Raw genomic sequence first — 17,134 nt, 5'->3', positions numbered from 1 at the left:
CTAGGTTTGTTCTTTTTCCTTCCTCATTCTCGGCGTGTGAGTAGTAGGTGACCCGTGTAGAGGGTACGCCCATTTCCACTGGAAGTACGGCTTCGGATCCGTACACTAAAGAGAACGGCGTATGCCCCGTGGCCTCTTTGATGGTTGTTCGACTTGCCCATAAGATGCCTGGTAGTTCTTCATCCCAATTTCCTTTGACCCCCTCTATCTTCTTTTTGATACCGTTGAGAATTTCCTTGTTTGCGGACTCAACTTGCCCGTTAGTTTGAGGTCGAGATACAGAACTGAACCTGATTTGGATGTTGAACCTGTTGCAGTACTCGATGGTGTTCTTGCTAACAAATTGCCTTCCATTGTCTGTTATGATCACACGAGGGATGCTGTATCTTGTGATAATATTTCGCCATATAAACTGACAGACTTGCTTGTCTGTGATGGAGCTAAGAGCCTCTGCTTCCACATACTTGGTGAAGTAATCGATAGCCACAATGATGAACTTTCTTTGGCCCTTGGCAGGTGGGAAGGGGCCGAGGAGATCCATGCCCCATTTGTCAAAAGGCAGGACGGCTTGCATGGCGGTCAAGTAATTTGATGGCTTCCTTCTAATCTTTGAGTGGTATTGACATTCAGGACATCTTTTGATTAAGGTTTCCGCGTCATTCCTGAGTGAGGGCCAATAATATCCGCTTCTGAGAACCTTTCCTACAACAGTTCGCGCTCCTTGATGTATACCACATCCGCCTTCGTGTATTTCGCGAAGGATGTAGTTTCCTTCTTCAGGAGAAACACATTTCAGAAGGGGATGTGTATATGACTTTTTATAGAGCGTTCCTTCGTGGAGTTCGAACCATCTGGCCTTTTTCTGGACCATTCTTGCCTGATTTTCATCTTGGGGAAGCGTCTGATTCTGCAAGAACTTGATGTAGGGATCCATCCATATTTCTGATCTATCAATGGTGCTGACCAGGAGATTGATACTAGGGTTTGGAAGTACTTCCCAGATGATGTCGCGAGCCGGGGATGTTTCGGCTGAGCTAGCCAGCTTTGCCAAGGAATCGGCTTGTGCATTTTGGGATCTTGGGATATGGACTAAAGTGAATTTGTCGAATTTCTGAACAAATTCCTTTACTTGCTGTAAGTACATTTTCATGCTTTCATCTTTGGCCTCAAATTCTCCATTTACTTGTCCAACTATTAGTTGGGAGTCAGAAAATGCGGACAATATTTTACCCCCTGCCTCGTAGCAGATTTTCAGCCCCATCAATAATGCTTCATATTCAGCCTCATTGTTGGACGCCGTGAACTCGAATCTTACCGCCCTTTCCATACGGACCCCGGCGGACGATTCAATGAGGAGTCCAACCCCACTTGCTAAATGTGTCGAGGACCCATCTACATACAACTTCCAATCTTGATTGGGTTCAGGATGATGGGGAAGAGTATTTTCGGCAATGAAGTCGGCCAGAGCCTGGGCTTTGACTGCTGTACGGGGCTCATACTCGATTCCGAAATCTGCTAGCTGGTTTGCCCAATCTGTAACGCGGCTTGACTTATTTTTCCCTTCCAGAATCTTTTTCAAAGGTTGATCAGTCCGGACGATGATCTGGTGGGATTGGAAGTACGGCTTCAATTTTCTGCTTGCCATCACTATTGCAAATATGACCTTTTCCACTTCGCAGTAGTTCCCCTCTGAGCCCCGGAATGCATGACTCACATAGTATATTGGAAGCTGTTTCTTTTCTCTTTCCGCCACTAGTACTCCGGATAACGAGTATTCGGAGATAGAGACATATAGGACTAGCTTCTCCCCTTTGATGAGCGATACTAATTTCGGCAAGGTAGACAAGTGTTCCTTCAACTCCTGGAATGATTCTTCTGCTTCTCTCGTCCATTCGAACTTGCTTTGCTTTAGGGTTTTGAAGAAGGGGGAGCATTTGTCCGCGGATTTGGATAGAAATCTCCCTAAGGCTGCTAGGCACCCTGTTAGTTTCTGCACTTCTTTTACGGATCTGGGGGACTTCATATCTTGGATTGCCTTAATTTTGTCGGGGTTTGCCTCTATCCCTCTTTCGTCAACAAGGAAACCAAAGCACTTTCCTCCAGTAACTCCAAACACGCATTTATCTGGATTGAGTCGCATTTGGTGTCTCCGGAGGGTTGTGAATGTTTCTCGGAGGTCTGCAGCATGTTCAGATGCTTGCTTGCTCTTTGCAATCATGTCGTCCACGTATACCTCCAGATTTCGGCCTATCTGAGACTGGAAGACTTTGTTTACCATTCTCTGATAAGTGGCTCCGACGTTTTTTAGACCAAAGGGCATGACTTTGTAGCAGTTACGCCGACATTCGTGATGAACGCTGTGTGCGGTTGGTCTTTAGGGGCCAACGGGATTTGATGATAACCTGCGTTAGCATCCATGAAGCTCAACAGGGCGTGTCCTGCTGTGGAGTCCACCAAACGATCTATCTTGGGGAGAGGATAATCGTCTTTTGGGCATGCCTTGTTTAGATCCGTGAAATCGACGCACATTCTCCACTTCCCGTTGGATTTCTTGACGAGAACAACGTTGGAGAGCCAATCGGAATATTTGCATTCTCTGATGAATCCGGCCTTTAATAACTTCTCCACCTCCTCTTTGGCGGCCTCTATTCGCTCTCTTCCCTGATGTCGCAGCTTTTGCTTCACGGGTTTATAACCTGGCTTTATATCAAGGTTATGACACATGATATGGGTAGGGATACCAGGCATCTCTTCCGTGGAAAAAGCGAAGACATCGCGGAACTCGGCGATGGTGGCCAAGAGGTCAGTCTTGATTGCGTCTGGGAGGTCTTTTCCAACTTTGATTTGTTTCCCATCAAATATCTCCACCTCCTCATATCATTCCACTGGATGAGGCCTTTCGTGGGCGTTGGGATTGTCTGTATACACGCTCATGACGGCTGAAGAGTCTTCCCTCTTTCTTTTGGAGAGAGTGGAGGAGGTTTCTCGCTTGAGGGTACTCACTAGACATTGACGGGCTGTCACTTGATCCCCTTTGAGTATACCCACTTGCCCATCATCCCGCTCAAACTGAAGCAAGAGTTGATGAGGGAAGATTGCAATTTTGATTTTATTGATGAGCGGAAGCCCCATGATGGCGTTGTAGGGGAATGTGAGATCCACAACCGTGAATCGTATGGGCATCGTTCTACTTTTGTCCTTCTCCCCTACTCGTACGGGGAGTACGATGGTACCCAATGGAACGACCTGGTTTCCCCCAAACCCGATTAAAGGTTTATCAAGGGGTTGCAAGTGTTTTTCTTCAAACTGCATTTTCCTCAGGCAATCCATTGTTAGAAGATCAGCCGTACTTCCGGTATCTACATGTACCCTTTTGACTTTCATTTGCCCAATTTTCAAAGTGACCATCAGAGGGTCAGTATGTGGTTGTTGCAGCATTTGGGAGGTCGTGGCATCGAATTTCATGACCGGCCCACTGGATGTGGTCATTGAAGGTCCCTTCAGCAAAGTATGGACGCTATCTTTTGCGGCGCGGATGGTGGGATATTCCTCAGTGTATCCACCGAAAATCAGGTTGATAGTCCCTTGAGTGTTGGAACTTTCGCGCCTGGCCTCATCCCTTCCGGGGGATCTGCGTCTTTGATGCCACGGCTTTCTTTCGGCTTCTTTTGCTACATAGTCTCCCTTGTTGATGAACCTCGATAGTTTCCCTTCATCAGCCAATTGATGTAGGATACGTTTAAGTTCACGGCATTGGGCCAAAGTGTGGCCGTGTTCTTTGTGGTAGTCACACCACAGATTGAAGTTGCGACGGTTGGAGGGGGTGTTAGTAGGAGGCGGAGTTGGCAATTCATTGCGGATGGCATAGAATATGTCTTTCCTGTTGCGGTTGAACATCGGGTCATTGCCTCCATCGAGTATACTCCGCATCCTTGTTTCCCCTTCCGTGACGTACACTTGTCTGGATCGTGGAGGCCCCATATCTGACGGGGGCTCCGGACGACGTGGAGGGTAGTTTCTTTCCCTCCTCAATGATTGTTCCTCTCTGTTTCTCGAGGATTGATTGGGCTCTTTCTTTTCCGACCTCCGTTTCTTAGGATCATGTGCTTGACATATTTCGGAGGCTGTGACATAGCTTTGGCATTGCTTCATGGCCTCCGCATATGTCTTTATCTGGCTTTCGACCAGCTGGAACTTCAGCCTTTGAGCCTTCATTCCGTTGATTAGGGCGTTTAGTGCAACTGACTCTTCCAACTCAGTTACTTCCAACACCGCCTCATGAAATTTCTTCAGGTATGAGGATATCGATTCTCCCTCTAATTGTGTGATGCTGAGCAAGTGAAAGTTTGATTTCTCCTGCCTCCTGGATGCTACAAAGTGACCCAGGAATTTGGCTTCTAGCTGTGCGAAGTTGTGGATGCCTCCTCCCGGAAGGGAGGTGTACCACGTAAGAGCTACTCCCGTAAGAGTAGTTGGGAAGAATTTACACCACAATGCCGGGTTAGTGGTGTATAGCAGCATCACATTCTTATAGGCCATCAAATGTTCTTCCGGGCAAGATGTCCCCTCAAAGGCTATCATGTTTGGTACCTTTATTTTTGCGGGATTAGGAGTATTTAGTACCTCTGGGGCCAGTGGGGAGCTAATTGGCATGGGATTTTCGGGAAGATTACCCAGGCTGATATCATTCTGCGGCATGACGGGGCGGCTAATTGGGTTGCTAGATCCCGTGGGCTGAGCCTTCTTCCTTTCTTCCCTTTTCTTATCCACCAGCGATTGAACGGTCTCGGACACCCTTTGCTTCTTGCTCTCCAGGTAAGTGCGGGCGTCTCGTGAGGTCGTTTTAGATTTGTCGTCTCGTGGGTTAGTTTTGTCGAGACTTGTGCGAGTCCTGGATCTCTCTCGCCTTTTCTTATTGCGTCTGCTGGAGTGGGACATCCTCGAGTTCCCCTCTTGAGATTCACGAGGATTGGATACCTCTTGATGGGGCTCAATTCGATCTTGTAGATTTTTTATTTGGTCTGCCATGTCCTCCAACGCTCGTTGTTGGGCAGGAGTATTATTCATGACAGCGCGGAGTTGTTCAGAAAACGCAGCAGTGAGGTTTCGCGCTAGCATGTCCAGATCACGGCGGGTCACGGCTTGATCGTTAGCGTGACCTGCGGAAGTGTCTGTTTCTGTGCTATGCACGGTGGCGGTTTGCGTTGGATTTCTTTTGGGAGCCATGACTTTTCGTGTCTATCCCCACAAACGGCGCCAAACTGTTTCGGTGAAGAAACGAGGAAGTGGAAGACACTTAAGATACCACAAGTGGAAGTGTTATCGGGAGCAGCGATTCGTAGGAGGATGCAACCTGAATTCCTGAGACACAACACGTTAGCCTTGTCCGGGGGGTGATCTCCCGGAAAACCCCTCCGACGCTCAAGTCAGAACGTAAATCGGAAATTAATGAATGAACGATTATAGAATGAATGCAAGAGGAAATGTTGGGATTGAGATTGCTAGTGTTAGTGTTTGGGTAGGCTAAGGAAGTAATGTAAGCAAGGATACTAGGAAAGCTATCTTTTTTTGATCCTCCTCCCTCCTTGATGGTAGCCCCTATTTATAATGGTGAGGAAGGGAAGTTGTATATGAGAAGAAGTGAACTATCATGGGAGTAGTGGGAGTAATGGGAGGTGGACTGGTCATAGGAAGAATGGACAGTTATTCATCTTGAAACAAGGAGAGCCATATATTGTGGGAAAGTGGGGAGTTAGGGTTTTTTAGAGGTAACTGGCACATGGGCCATTCAAGGAAAATGGTAATTCCGAAAAAAGCTTATTGACCGAAAGTCAAGGTCAACTGAAAAGGTCAAAGGGTATTTTAGTAATATGATGCTAATTATTAAATAAATAAATTAATTGAATAAACAGTACCATGACATACCTAAAATGTTATATATATATATATATATATATATATATATATATATATATATATATATATATAGTGTAGTGTTCTAATTTTCTAAGTTATTCCAAAATTATGAGTGTTGTCATGGTACTACTTACTCAATTAATTTGTTTATTTAAGTAATTTGTATCATATTACCAAAACACCCCTTGACCTTTACAGTGGACTTTGACTGTTGGTCAAATGGGCTTTCTTTTGGATCTCCCACCTTCCCGTATGGCCCATAGGGTTTCTACTTCCAGGATACCCTAACTTTCCTCCTTGGAAGTAACAACCAGTTGGACCTAACTTCCCAGTCACCCACATTCTTTGGTCATCCTTCTTCTGGGGTGAATAACTGCCCACTACCTTCCACTCTCCATCATAACCACCAGCCACTGTCCATTACCCCCATGATCACCCACTCCTCCTCAACAATAACTTCCCTTTCCTTCATTATAAATAGGGGCTACCATCAAGAGAAGAGGAGGCATCTGAAAATAATTCTCTCATGTATCCTTACTCATACCCTACCTCATTAGCCTACCAAAAATTCCAATAACATCCACCACCGCATCTTCTTGCATTCAGTTATCAATCACTTACTCCTTATTCTCATATCCACGTTCTAACTTGAGCGTCGGAGGGGTTTTCCGGGAGATCACCCCCGGACAAGGCTAACGTGTTGTTTTGTAGGAATTCAAGTCGCTTCCTCCCACGAGTCGCTCCTCTTGGTCACACTTCCACCTATCTCCAGGTATTTTAAGTGTCTTTTGCACTTCCTCGTTTCATAACCGAAACAGTTTGGCGCCGTCTGTGGGGAAGTATAACAAAAAGTCATGGCTCCTAAGAAGAATCCCACACAAATTGCAACCGTGCATAGCACAGATACAGACACTTCCGCAGGTCACGCTAACAATCAAGCTGTGACTCGTCGTGATCTGGATATGCTAGCACGCAACCTTACTGCCGCTTTTACGGAACAGCTCCGCGCCGTCATAAATAATACTCCCACTCAACAACGAGTATTAGAAGATATGGCATACCAAATTAAAAACTTGCGGGAACGGATCGAACCCCATCAGGAGGTACCAAAGTCCCACGAATCTCAAGATGGGAATTCGAGGACTTCCCACTCCAGCAGGCGTAATAAGAAAAGGCGTGAAAGATCGGGAACCCACACGGATGTTAGCAGGAGTGATCCACAGGACAAAATGTCCAAAACCACCTCTCGAGATGCCCGAACCTTCCTGGAGAGCAAAAGGCATAGGGCATCCGAAAGCGTCCAGTCGCTGGTGGATCGACGGAGGCAAGAGAGGAAGAAGGCGCAGCTGGTAGGATCTAGCCATCCAGCGAGTCCTGTAACCATGCCGCGGAACGAAGTCGAGGTCAATATCCTCCCTGGAGATCCTACGCCGATAATCTCTCCAATGGCTCCTGAAATACTAAACCTTCCCAACCCAGGGAAAATAAAAATCCCAAATATGGCAGCATTTGACGGCACGTCGTGCCCCGAGGAACACTTGATGGCGTACAAGAATTTGATGGTGCTGCACACTACTAACCCTTCCTTGTGGTGTAAATTCTTCCCAACTACTCTTACGGGAGCAGCCTTGACATGGTACACTTCCCTTCCAGGTGGAAGTATCCACAATTTTTCCCAGCTAGAAGGCAAGTTTCTGGGCCATTTTATAGCCTCAAAAAGGCAGGAGAAATCAAACTTCCACCTACTTAGTATCACTCAATTGGAAGGAGAGTCCATATCCTCCTATCTTAAGAAGTTCCATGAGGCGGTGCTAGAGGTGACGAATTTAGAGGAATCAGTCGCCTTAAACGCCTTAATCAACGGAATGAAGGCTCAAAGGCTCAAGTTCCAGTTGGTGGAGAGCCAGGTGAAGACATATGCGGAGGCCATGAAGCAGTGTCAAAGTTATGTCACGGCCTTCGAGATATGTCAGGCACATGACCCCAAGAGGCGGAAGTCTGACAAGAAAGACGTCGCAACTCCCCACCAATCCTCGAGGAACAGATAAGAGCACCAGTCGAGGAGGGAAAGAAATTACACGCCACGTCGTCCCGCGCCCCTTCAGACATGGGACCCCCACGTTCCCATCACATTTATACCACGGAAGGGAAATCCAGAACGCGCAATTTGTTAGACGGGGGAAACGACCCGATGTTTAATCGAAACAGAAGGGATATTTTCTTTGCCATTATCGACAAGTTGCCAACTCCACCTCCCACTACCACTCCTTCCGACAGGCGCAATTACAATTTGTGGTGTGACTACCACAAAGAGCACGGCCATGCCCTTGCCCAATGTCGCGAACTCAAGCGTATCTTACATCAGCTGGCCGATGAAGGAAAGCTTTCCAGGTTCCTCAACAAGAGGGACTATGACACGGAAGGAGAAGCGAACAGAAGGCCGTGGAATCAAAGACGCGGATCCCTTAAGAGGGAAGAGGCAAGGCGCGAAGGTTCCCATACACAGGGGACCATCAACATGATTTTTGGAGGATATACCGAGGAATATCCTACCGTCCGCGCCGCGAAAGACAGTGTCCATACTCTGCTGAAAAGACCGACAACGACCATAACCAGCGGGCCGGTCATGAAATTTGATGCCACGACCTCTCAAACGCTGCAACAGCCCCATACTGACCCTCTGGTGGTCACCCTCAAAATCGGACAGATTAAAGTCAAAAGGGTACTCGTGGATACCGGAAGCACGGCTGATCTCATTACAATGGAGTGCTTGAGAAAAATGAAGTTTGAGGAAAAGCACTTGCAGCCCCTAGATAAGCCGCTGATCGGGTTTGGGGGAAGTCAGGTCATTCCGCTAGGAACGATCATTCTCCCCGTGCGCGTAGGAGAAAGAAATGAAAGCAGGTCCATGCCCATACGTTTCACGGTAGTGGATCTCACTTTCCCTTACAACGCCATCATGGGACTTCCCCTCATTAACAAAATCAAAACTGCAATCTTTCCTCATCAACTCTTGCTGCAATTCGAGCGGGACGATGGGAAAGTTGGCATCCTCAAGGGAGATCAGGTAACGGCCCGCCAATGCCTCATAAACACTCTGAAGCGCGGACATTCCGCGACACCCACCAAGAGGGAAAGGGAAGATCAAGACGCTCCCGCTGTCATGAGCGTGTATATGGAAAACCCTAGCACACATGAAAGGCCTCGCCCCATAGAAAGATACGAGGAAGTAGACATGTTCGAGGGAAAGCAAGTCAAGATAGGGAAAGATCTTCCTGGTACGATTAAACAAGAAATCGTGGCCACCATTGCTGAGTTCCGCGACGTCTTCGCCTTCAGCACGGAAGAAATGCCTGGCATCCCTTGACATAAGACCAGGCCACAAACCAGTAAAGCAGAAGCTGCGGCATCAAGGAAAAGAGCGGACCGAGGCCGCCAAAGAAGAAGTTGAAAAATTGTTGAGAGCCGGATTTATTAGAGAATGCGAATACTCTGATTGGCTATCCAATGTCGTCCTCGTGAAGAAACCAAATGGCAAATGGAGGATGTGTGTCGATTTCACGGATTTGAATAAGGCCTGCCCCAAGGACGACTATCCACTTCCAAAAATAGATCGCCTGGTGGACTCCACAGCAGGCCATGCGCTACTAAGTTTCATGGATGCCAATGCCGGATATCATCAGATTCAATTGGCGCCGGAGGACCAACCACACACGGCCTTCATTACTAGCATGGGTCTCTATTGCTACAAAGTCATGCCTTTCGGGTTAAAAAATGCTGGAGCCACCTATCAGAGAATGGTAAACAAGGTTTTCCAATCTCAGATTGGACGGAATTTAGAGGTATACGTGGATGACATGATAACAAAGAGCAAGCACGCAACTCAGCACGCCGCGGACTTGCGTGAAACGTTCAATACCCTCCGCAAACACCAGATGAAGCTCAATCCGGACAAGTGCGTATTCGGGGTCACCGGAGGAAAGTGTCTCGGCTTCTTGGTAGACGAACGGGGCATCTAGGCAAATCCAGACAAGATTCATGCCATTCAGAACATGAGATCCCCCACCTCCGTAAAAGAAGTACAAAAGCTCACGGGGTGTATAGCTGCTTTAGGAAGATTTCTTTCAAAGTCCGCGGATAAATGCTTGCCTTTCTTCAAAACGATAAAGCAACAGAAATTCAAATGGACCGCGGAAGCAGAAGAGTCTTTCCGCCAGCTTAAGGAACACCTATCAGCCTTGCCAAAACTAGTTTCGCCCATCAACGGGGAAAAGCTAGTCTTATATGTCTCTGTTTCCAAATACTCGTTATCCGGAGTGCTTGTGGCGGAAAGGGAAAAGAAGCAGCTCCTAGTATATTATGTGAGTCACGCATTCCGTGGCTCGGAAGGGAACTATTGCGAAGTGGAAAAGGTCATATTTGCATTAGTGATGGCCAGCAGGAAATTGAAGCCATACTTTCAGTCCAATCAGATCATTGTCCGGAATTATCAACCTTTAAAAAAGATTCTTGAAGGGAAAAACAAGTCAAGCCGCGTCACAGATTGGGCAAACCAGCTAGCAGATTTCGGCATCGAGTACGAACCTCGAACGGCAATTAAAGCACAAGCCTTGGCTGACTTTATTGCTGAAAGCACTTCCCCCCTCCTGCTGAACTTAATCAAGAATGGAAATTACATGTAGACGGGTCTTCAACACAATCGGCGAGTGGGGCCGGGCTCCTCATTGTGTCTTCCGCCGGGGTCCGAATGGAAAGGGCGGTCAGATTCGAGTTCGCAGCATCCAACAATGAGGCCGAGTACGAAGCATTACTGATGGGGCTGAAAATTTGCTATGAGGCAGGGGCTAAAGAATTGACCGCATTCTCGGACTCCCAATTAATAGTGGGGCAAGTAAACGGGGAATTCGAGGCTAAAGATGATAGCATGAAAATGTACCTGCAGCAAGTGAAGGACTTTGTTCCAAAGTTCGATAAATTCACGTTGGAGCACATTCCACGATCCCAAAATGCCCAAGCCGATTCCCTAGCGAAACTTGCCAGCTTCGCAGAAAGTTCCGCGGCTCGTGATATAATTTGGGAAGTGCTCCCTAACCCCAGCATCAACTTCATGATCAATACCATCGACAGATCTGAAACATAGATGGGGCCATACGTTAAGTACTTGCAAGATCAAACGCTCTCCCAGGACGAGAATCAGGCCAAAATGCTCCAGAAGAAGGCCAAATGGTTCGAACTTCACGAAGGAACGCTTTATAAAAAGTCATACACACATCCCCTTCTGAAATGTGTTGCTCCTGAAGAAGGAAATTATATCCTACGCGAAATACACGAAGATGGATGCGGAATACACCAGGGAGTGCGAACTGTCATTAGCAAAGTCCTTAGGAGTGGTTATTATTGGCCTTCACTCCGGAAAGACGCGGAAGAGTTGATCCTACGGTGTCCTGAATGTCAGTATCACTCAAAGATAGGGAGGAAACCCTCTAATTACTTGACCGTCTTGCAAGCCGTCCTGCCATTCGACAAGTGGGGTATGGATCTCCTTGGCCCTTTTCCACCAGCAAAGGGGCAGCGCACGTTCATCATGGTGGCTATTGATTACTTCACCAAATACGTAGAAGCAGAGGCTCTTAGTTCAATCACAGACAAGCAAGTCTGTCAGTTCTTATGGCGGAACATCATCACAAGATACGGCATACCGCGGGTAATCATAACAGATAATGGAAGGCAATTTGTCAGCAAGAACACCATCGAGTATTGCGACAAATTCCACATCCAAATCAGATTTAGTTCTGTTTCCAGGCCGCAAACTAATGGCCAAGTCGAGTCCGCCAACAAGGAGATACTAAATGGTATCAAAAAGAAGATAGAAGGGGTCAAGGGCAATTGGGATGAAGAACTACCCGGAATCTTATGGGCCAGTCGAACCACCGTCAAAGAGGCCACGGGGCACACACCGTTCTCTTTAGTGTACGGATCCGAAGCCGTACTTCCAGTGGAAATAGGAGTACCCTCTACAAGGGTCACCTACTACTCGTACGACGAGAACGAAGAAGGAAAAAGAGCAAACTTAGACCTACTACCAGAGACAAGAGGAAATGCACTGCTGAGGTCGATGGCCGAAAAGCAGAAGATGATTCGTAGCTTCAATCGCCATGTGAAAACAAGACGTATTCAGGTCAATGATCTCGTCCTCCGTAAAGTCGAAGCTACTGGGAAGATAGTTGAAAAAGGAAAGTTAGGGGCCAACTGGGACGGACCTTTCAAAGTCACCCGCGTTATTAAACCAGGAACGTTCGAACTAGAAGACATGAAAGGGAAAACACTACCCCGTCCATGGAATGGAGACCACTTAAAAAAGTTCTTCATTTAATAAAATTTGCAAGGGGCAATCAGTTACTAGTATCAGTCTCAGCAGCTTTATCAGTGACAGTCTTATCAGCATCAATCCGCGACTACCTTCATTCCGCAACATAGTTGCGTTGTCATTCGAAATTACTTCTGTCATCGTCATTTGTATTCTTATCAATCATTTATAACAGAAGTCATTTTCAGATTATCCGGCTCTTATGTTCGAAAATATTTGGTAAAATTCTATTGCAAATCTTATTAAATCAGTAATATTCATAAGTCGGACCCCTTGAAAGGGGTCCCATTATCAAATTATTCTAAGTCACTAACGAACTTGTGATATCTATAATCAGTAATATCCATAAGTCGGACCCCTTGAGAGGGGTCCCATTATCAAATTATCTTAAGTCACTAACGAACTTGTGATATCTATAAGTCGGACCCTTAGCATAGGGTCCCAAAGTCATTTGAAGTATATATTCACCATCTGTTCGTTACATCAATAAGTCGGACCCCCAGTTTGGGGTCCTTGAGTTCAAAAATATTAAGTTTTTCACAAAGATGTTTCCCAACCAGGACATTGATAATTCGGACCCCCAGTTTGGGGTCCCTGAGTTCAAAATACTCTAAGTTTTCCACTAAAATGTTCCCCAGCCGGGACATCGACAAGTCGGACCCCTAGAATGGGGTCTAAGGGCTAAAAATCTCCTTGATGTCGCCCGCACGTGACATCAGCAAATCATGCCCTCTGCTATTCCAAGGACAAATGGCTAAAACGATTCAGCAATATTCCGCAGCCTCAGACGAGAGAAGCCACGACTCAACAAACAAAAGCATGGATACCACGAATAAACTTTCCATGTTCAAAAATATATACATCAGAATATTCAAAGTACAAAAGAGCTGAATGTTTGCAAAAATCAAGTTACAAAATCACATCTTCCAAAACTATACATCTTCCAAAAAAGCGTCCACATCTTGATCCGGCGGCAGAGGAGACCCGACCCTTCCCTCTTCAAGACTGGGGGTGAAGCTTACATAATCTTCTACATTGAACGGCTCCACCCCGATCTCGGACAGCTCTCGGGATAAGCCCTGGAGGTTTCTACCTTCATCAATTATAAGGTTGGATAAATCAAGGCACAAACTCTCCAGGCTGGATAGCGTCAAGTTTTCCGAGACATCTGACGCCGGAGGAGAAGAAAGAGCCAACTGATCTAAGTCAAGACATAAAGCCTCCTTCTCAGCCTCAGCATTCATCTTTTCGGACCAGACCCTTTTTTCCTCCGCGTCCCAGATAGCGTCGACCAGTACCGCCGACTCACCTTCCAAGACAAAAGCAAGGTTGAACAAGGCTTCACCCCCCTTTTGATTAGCAGTTTGCTGAAGGGAAGTAAAATCCATGCCCAACTCTGCGGCGGCCAAGCGATACTTTTCGTCGCTAATCAGGGAACCGGCGTTCATCATCTCCGCCGTCAGATCTCCAAGAAACTTCGACGCTTCCGGCTCATCCGAAAGTAGCCAGTCTCGAGCTATCCGGGCCTTCCTCGTTAGGCACAGTTTGTACACCTTGGCCGCGGATAGAATCATCTTGAAGTGGGCTGAATCAGCCGACACTTGCTGCATAAGTTGCTGGTTCTGATGAACGAGCTTGGCGTGGGTATCCATCAGCGGATAGCATCTAAGTTTTCAACGGTCTGGTCCAGCTGCTTCCTTGCCCTTTCCCGCCATTGTTCGGTCCTGACCAAGTGTTCTTTCAGCTCAGAACACTTGGCCAGTTTCTCCTTTAAGCTCGGCAGGTCCTCCCGCAACTTTGATAATTCTTCGTTCAGCTCTTCGCAGCGGGAGGTACGGGCGGCCACGGTCTCCTGGTCCGCGGCACTTTGACGGTTGGTGTCGAGCTCAAAAGCCAACCGTATGAACGCCTGCAAAGGAACGGCTATTAAAGACTCTAGAAACATGAAGTAATCATCACTAAGCGTAAAGTAATTACCTCTGCCGCCGAAGCTTGCGCCTGACGCACCCTATCACGGGGGGGCAAGGACTCTAGTAGGTCGACGTCCACCTTGCTGACTAGGTTGGACGTCGCCCTGTTAAAGCGAACGATCAGGCCCTTGTGCCCCAACTCTGGAAAGGGCGTCTCGTGTCGGAAAGGGGAAACTTCTCGACGACGATAAACCTCAGCAAACTGCGACGAGGGAGCCACGGAAGACTCCCCCACCTTCTCCTTCCCCTTGCTCGAGACTGGCAGTGGAGCGTCCAAGGGGGGCAACGCTTCCTCTTCAGCCGACCTCATTTGGAGAGGCACGGCTGTATGGATGGTGCCCGCAGAGGCCCTCTTGGCCGAGCTCCCCTGGTGGGAAGAAGAATCTCTTTTCCTCTTCTTCTTCCCACTCCTTTTTGTCACCCCCCTCGTCTGCGGAGGAACCACCCTCTTAGATTCATCGGGGATATGGACTTGTCTCCTCTCCTCGAGAAGAAGGAGAGCCTCCTGTTCCGAGGGCACGTCATCCAGGCCCTTCTCCACAGTCGTCGAGTCCTACCAAAAAGGAGAGGTCGATAAGCAAATCAGTTTAAAAAATAAAAGAAAAATATCAAGTCCTTACCTTAGGGGGAGTTGGCAACGGCTTTTCCGCGGCTCTTTGGGCGGCCCCTTGGGCGAATCGCATAACGCTGAATTTCTTCATCAGCTCCGGATTTTTCGCCCTTAAGTTTTGCTTGGCTATCCCTGAAAAACAAAGAGTAAGAAACAAACTAAATCCGGTAAGATAGGGACGGAGAAGTCAATCAATCTTACTCCGATCAACAGCCAAGCTGATGCCGAATGCCGAGAGGAGGTTCTCATTCTCCAACTCGGAACGACCCGGAAACCAATTTAGCTGGACGTTCATGGGTTTCCTCCCCAGTTGAACGTCCATCTTTGCATACTCGATAATCACCGCGTCATCAAAAGAACATTGCGGGATTCCGTTATTAAAACCCGAAAGATTGGGTTTAATGTCGAAGGAGGTCTTGATATTCCATCCCCCTGAGTTATATAAATACGTAAATTTCGTCCTATACCCCTTTTGGTTATCGGGGAGGTCTTGGACTATCTTCAGCCCACGACGATGCGTAAAAGTAATCCAGCCGCAGCCGTATGATTGTGAATTACATAGGCGGGCTCTAAAAATGTATCTAAAGGCAGTCAGTGTTGGTGGCACGGCCAAAACTTTGCATAAAATCAAAAAGGCCACCATACACCCCCAAGCGTTAGGATATAGCTCGGGCACCGAAACGTTTAACAGCTCTAACACCTCTCTAAAAAATGGGTGAAGAGGGAATCTAAGTCCTAGTTGGAAAGAAGGGAAGTAAGCAGCTATACAATAAGGGGGGGAAACCTAACGGTGTCGTAATTCCCCGGTGTAATAATATTAATGTTCTCCGGCAAACCCCATTTCCGAGAGATGGCTTCCCGTTGATTATCCAAATCTCTCTTGGTCTGTAAATCAATGAAGTAGTTTAGGGGCCCGCCGTCTGGAATATAGAATGGAGGAGGGACTGGCGCCGCGCTTTCCCTTCCGGAGGACTCGGAGGATCCTTCGATGTTTTCCATATCTACATACAACAACCCTTCCAGGTCAGGATTTATTCGCGGCAAGTAATTAGGGAAGAAAGCAATGCTCACTTCCCAAGGAGCAGTTTTCATTATCTCTGGGAGGTATACAGGGGACACGGATGACTCTTCCCCGGCCTTTACTGATTCGTAATGTGGGGTAATTCTCACCGAACTACTTTCGTCCGAATCATTCATTAATAACCCCTTTTTATTTAGACGTCTACGTACTATCAAAGGAGTTTCCGGCAAGTTGGTAGGGTTAATGTCTGAGTTAGCTATGGTTTCTTGAGTAGCCGCGACATCCATGTTAACAAGAGTCATAAAGTAGTAGGCGAAACTTGTAAAGAATAAAGACTAACTTCATAAAACGAATTCAAAGTCCTAGGCTAACATTCAAGAATAATTTGAAGAAATTCAAGAACAAATCGTTGAAATTTAAGAACAGTTTGAAGATTAACTTGAAGAAATTCGAAGATCTGGGAAAAAGTTTGAATACCTTTGAAGAAAGTTGGAGATTTGTCAGAAACTTGATGAAGATCTGTCAGATATCTTGAAGATCTTCGAGAATTTGTCAGAAGTTTGAAGGAAGGATGAAGATTGACAGAGCGTCTCTCTCTACTTTCTCTTTCCAGCAATGTAAAAATTTGAAGGAGGTAATGAGGATTAAGTGAGAGGGAACTATTCCAACCACCCTATTTATAACAGCAATAAATGCCTTTGGGACTTGATGCATTACATGGAAAGGAGAATTCCAAACGGGAGCCGGGAATAAGATAAGTCGGACTCCCCATGAGGAATCGTTGGGGATTTTTCTAAAAATGTTCAACACTTTTCGTAAGGTCTACAAGTCGGACCCTCAATGGAAGGGAAATATTAAAAAATCTTTTAAGTATCAGTTCTTAACTATAGCCGGGAGATCGAAAAGTCGGATCCCCAATGTGAGGGGAACACCAAATTTCTCCAAGTATCCAGTTGACCACCTCTCAGGCAACCGTCGGGTCGATAAGTCGGACCCCCAAGGAGAGTGAGAATGTGGAAATTTGTTCTAAGTTTTTCAACATTTGAGTACGTCCGGGAAGTCGACAAGTCGGACCCTAAACTGCACCTCCAAGAACGAAAATTATTTTAAGTATGAAAAGTTACATATTCAGCTGTCCGACTTATGGATACGGCGAATGTCATGCCGCATTATCTTTGCTCTAAACCGTCGTGTGGATAAGGTGAAATATTTCAGAGTCCGTATGATTGATAAGTCGGACTCCTTGGAAC

General features: G+C 46.7%; 2 protein-coding genes across 2 annotated transcripts; one reads left to right on the top strand and one right to left on the bottom strand.

The window, feature by feature from the left end:
* LOC130810715 (uncharacterized) lies at positions 1–2,278 on the bottom strand. Its single transcript, XM_057676850.1, has 3 exons — positions 1,664–2,278; positions 200–1,570; positions 1–78 (listed from the first exon to the last, which is right to left on the bottom strand). The coding sequence occupies exons 1-3, from the start codon at positions 2,276–2,278 to the stop codon at positions 1–3; spliced, it is 2,064 nt and encodes a 687-aa protein (XP_057532833.1).
* Positions 2,279–6,878: 4,600 nt separating this feature from the next.
* LOC130810714 (uncharacterized) lies at positions 6,879–7,964 on the top strand. Its single transcript, XM_057676849.1, has 2 exons — positions 6,879–7,823; positions 7,890–7,964. The coding sequence occupies exons 1-2, from the start codon at positions 6,879–6,881 to the stop codon at positions 7,962–7,964; spliced, it is 1,020 nt and encodes a 339-aa protein (XP_057532832.1).
* The last annotated feature ends 9,170 nt before the right edge of the window (positions 7,965–17,134 follow it).

Source organism: Amaranthus tricolor, chromosome 4 (genome assembly GCF_026212465.1).
Source record: "Amaranthus tricolor cultivar Red isolate AtriRed21 chromosome 4, ASM2621246v1, whole genome shotgun sequence".
Taxonomy (NCBI): Eukaryota; Viridiplantae; Streptophyta; class Magnoliopsida; order Caryophyllales; family Amaranthaceae; genus Amaranthus; species Amaranthus tricolor.
This window is presented reverse-complemented; position numbering and strand designations above follow the sequence as displayed.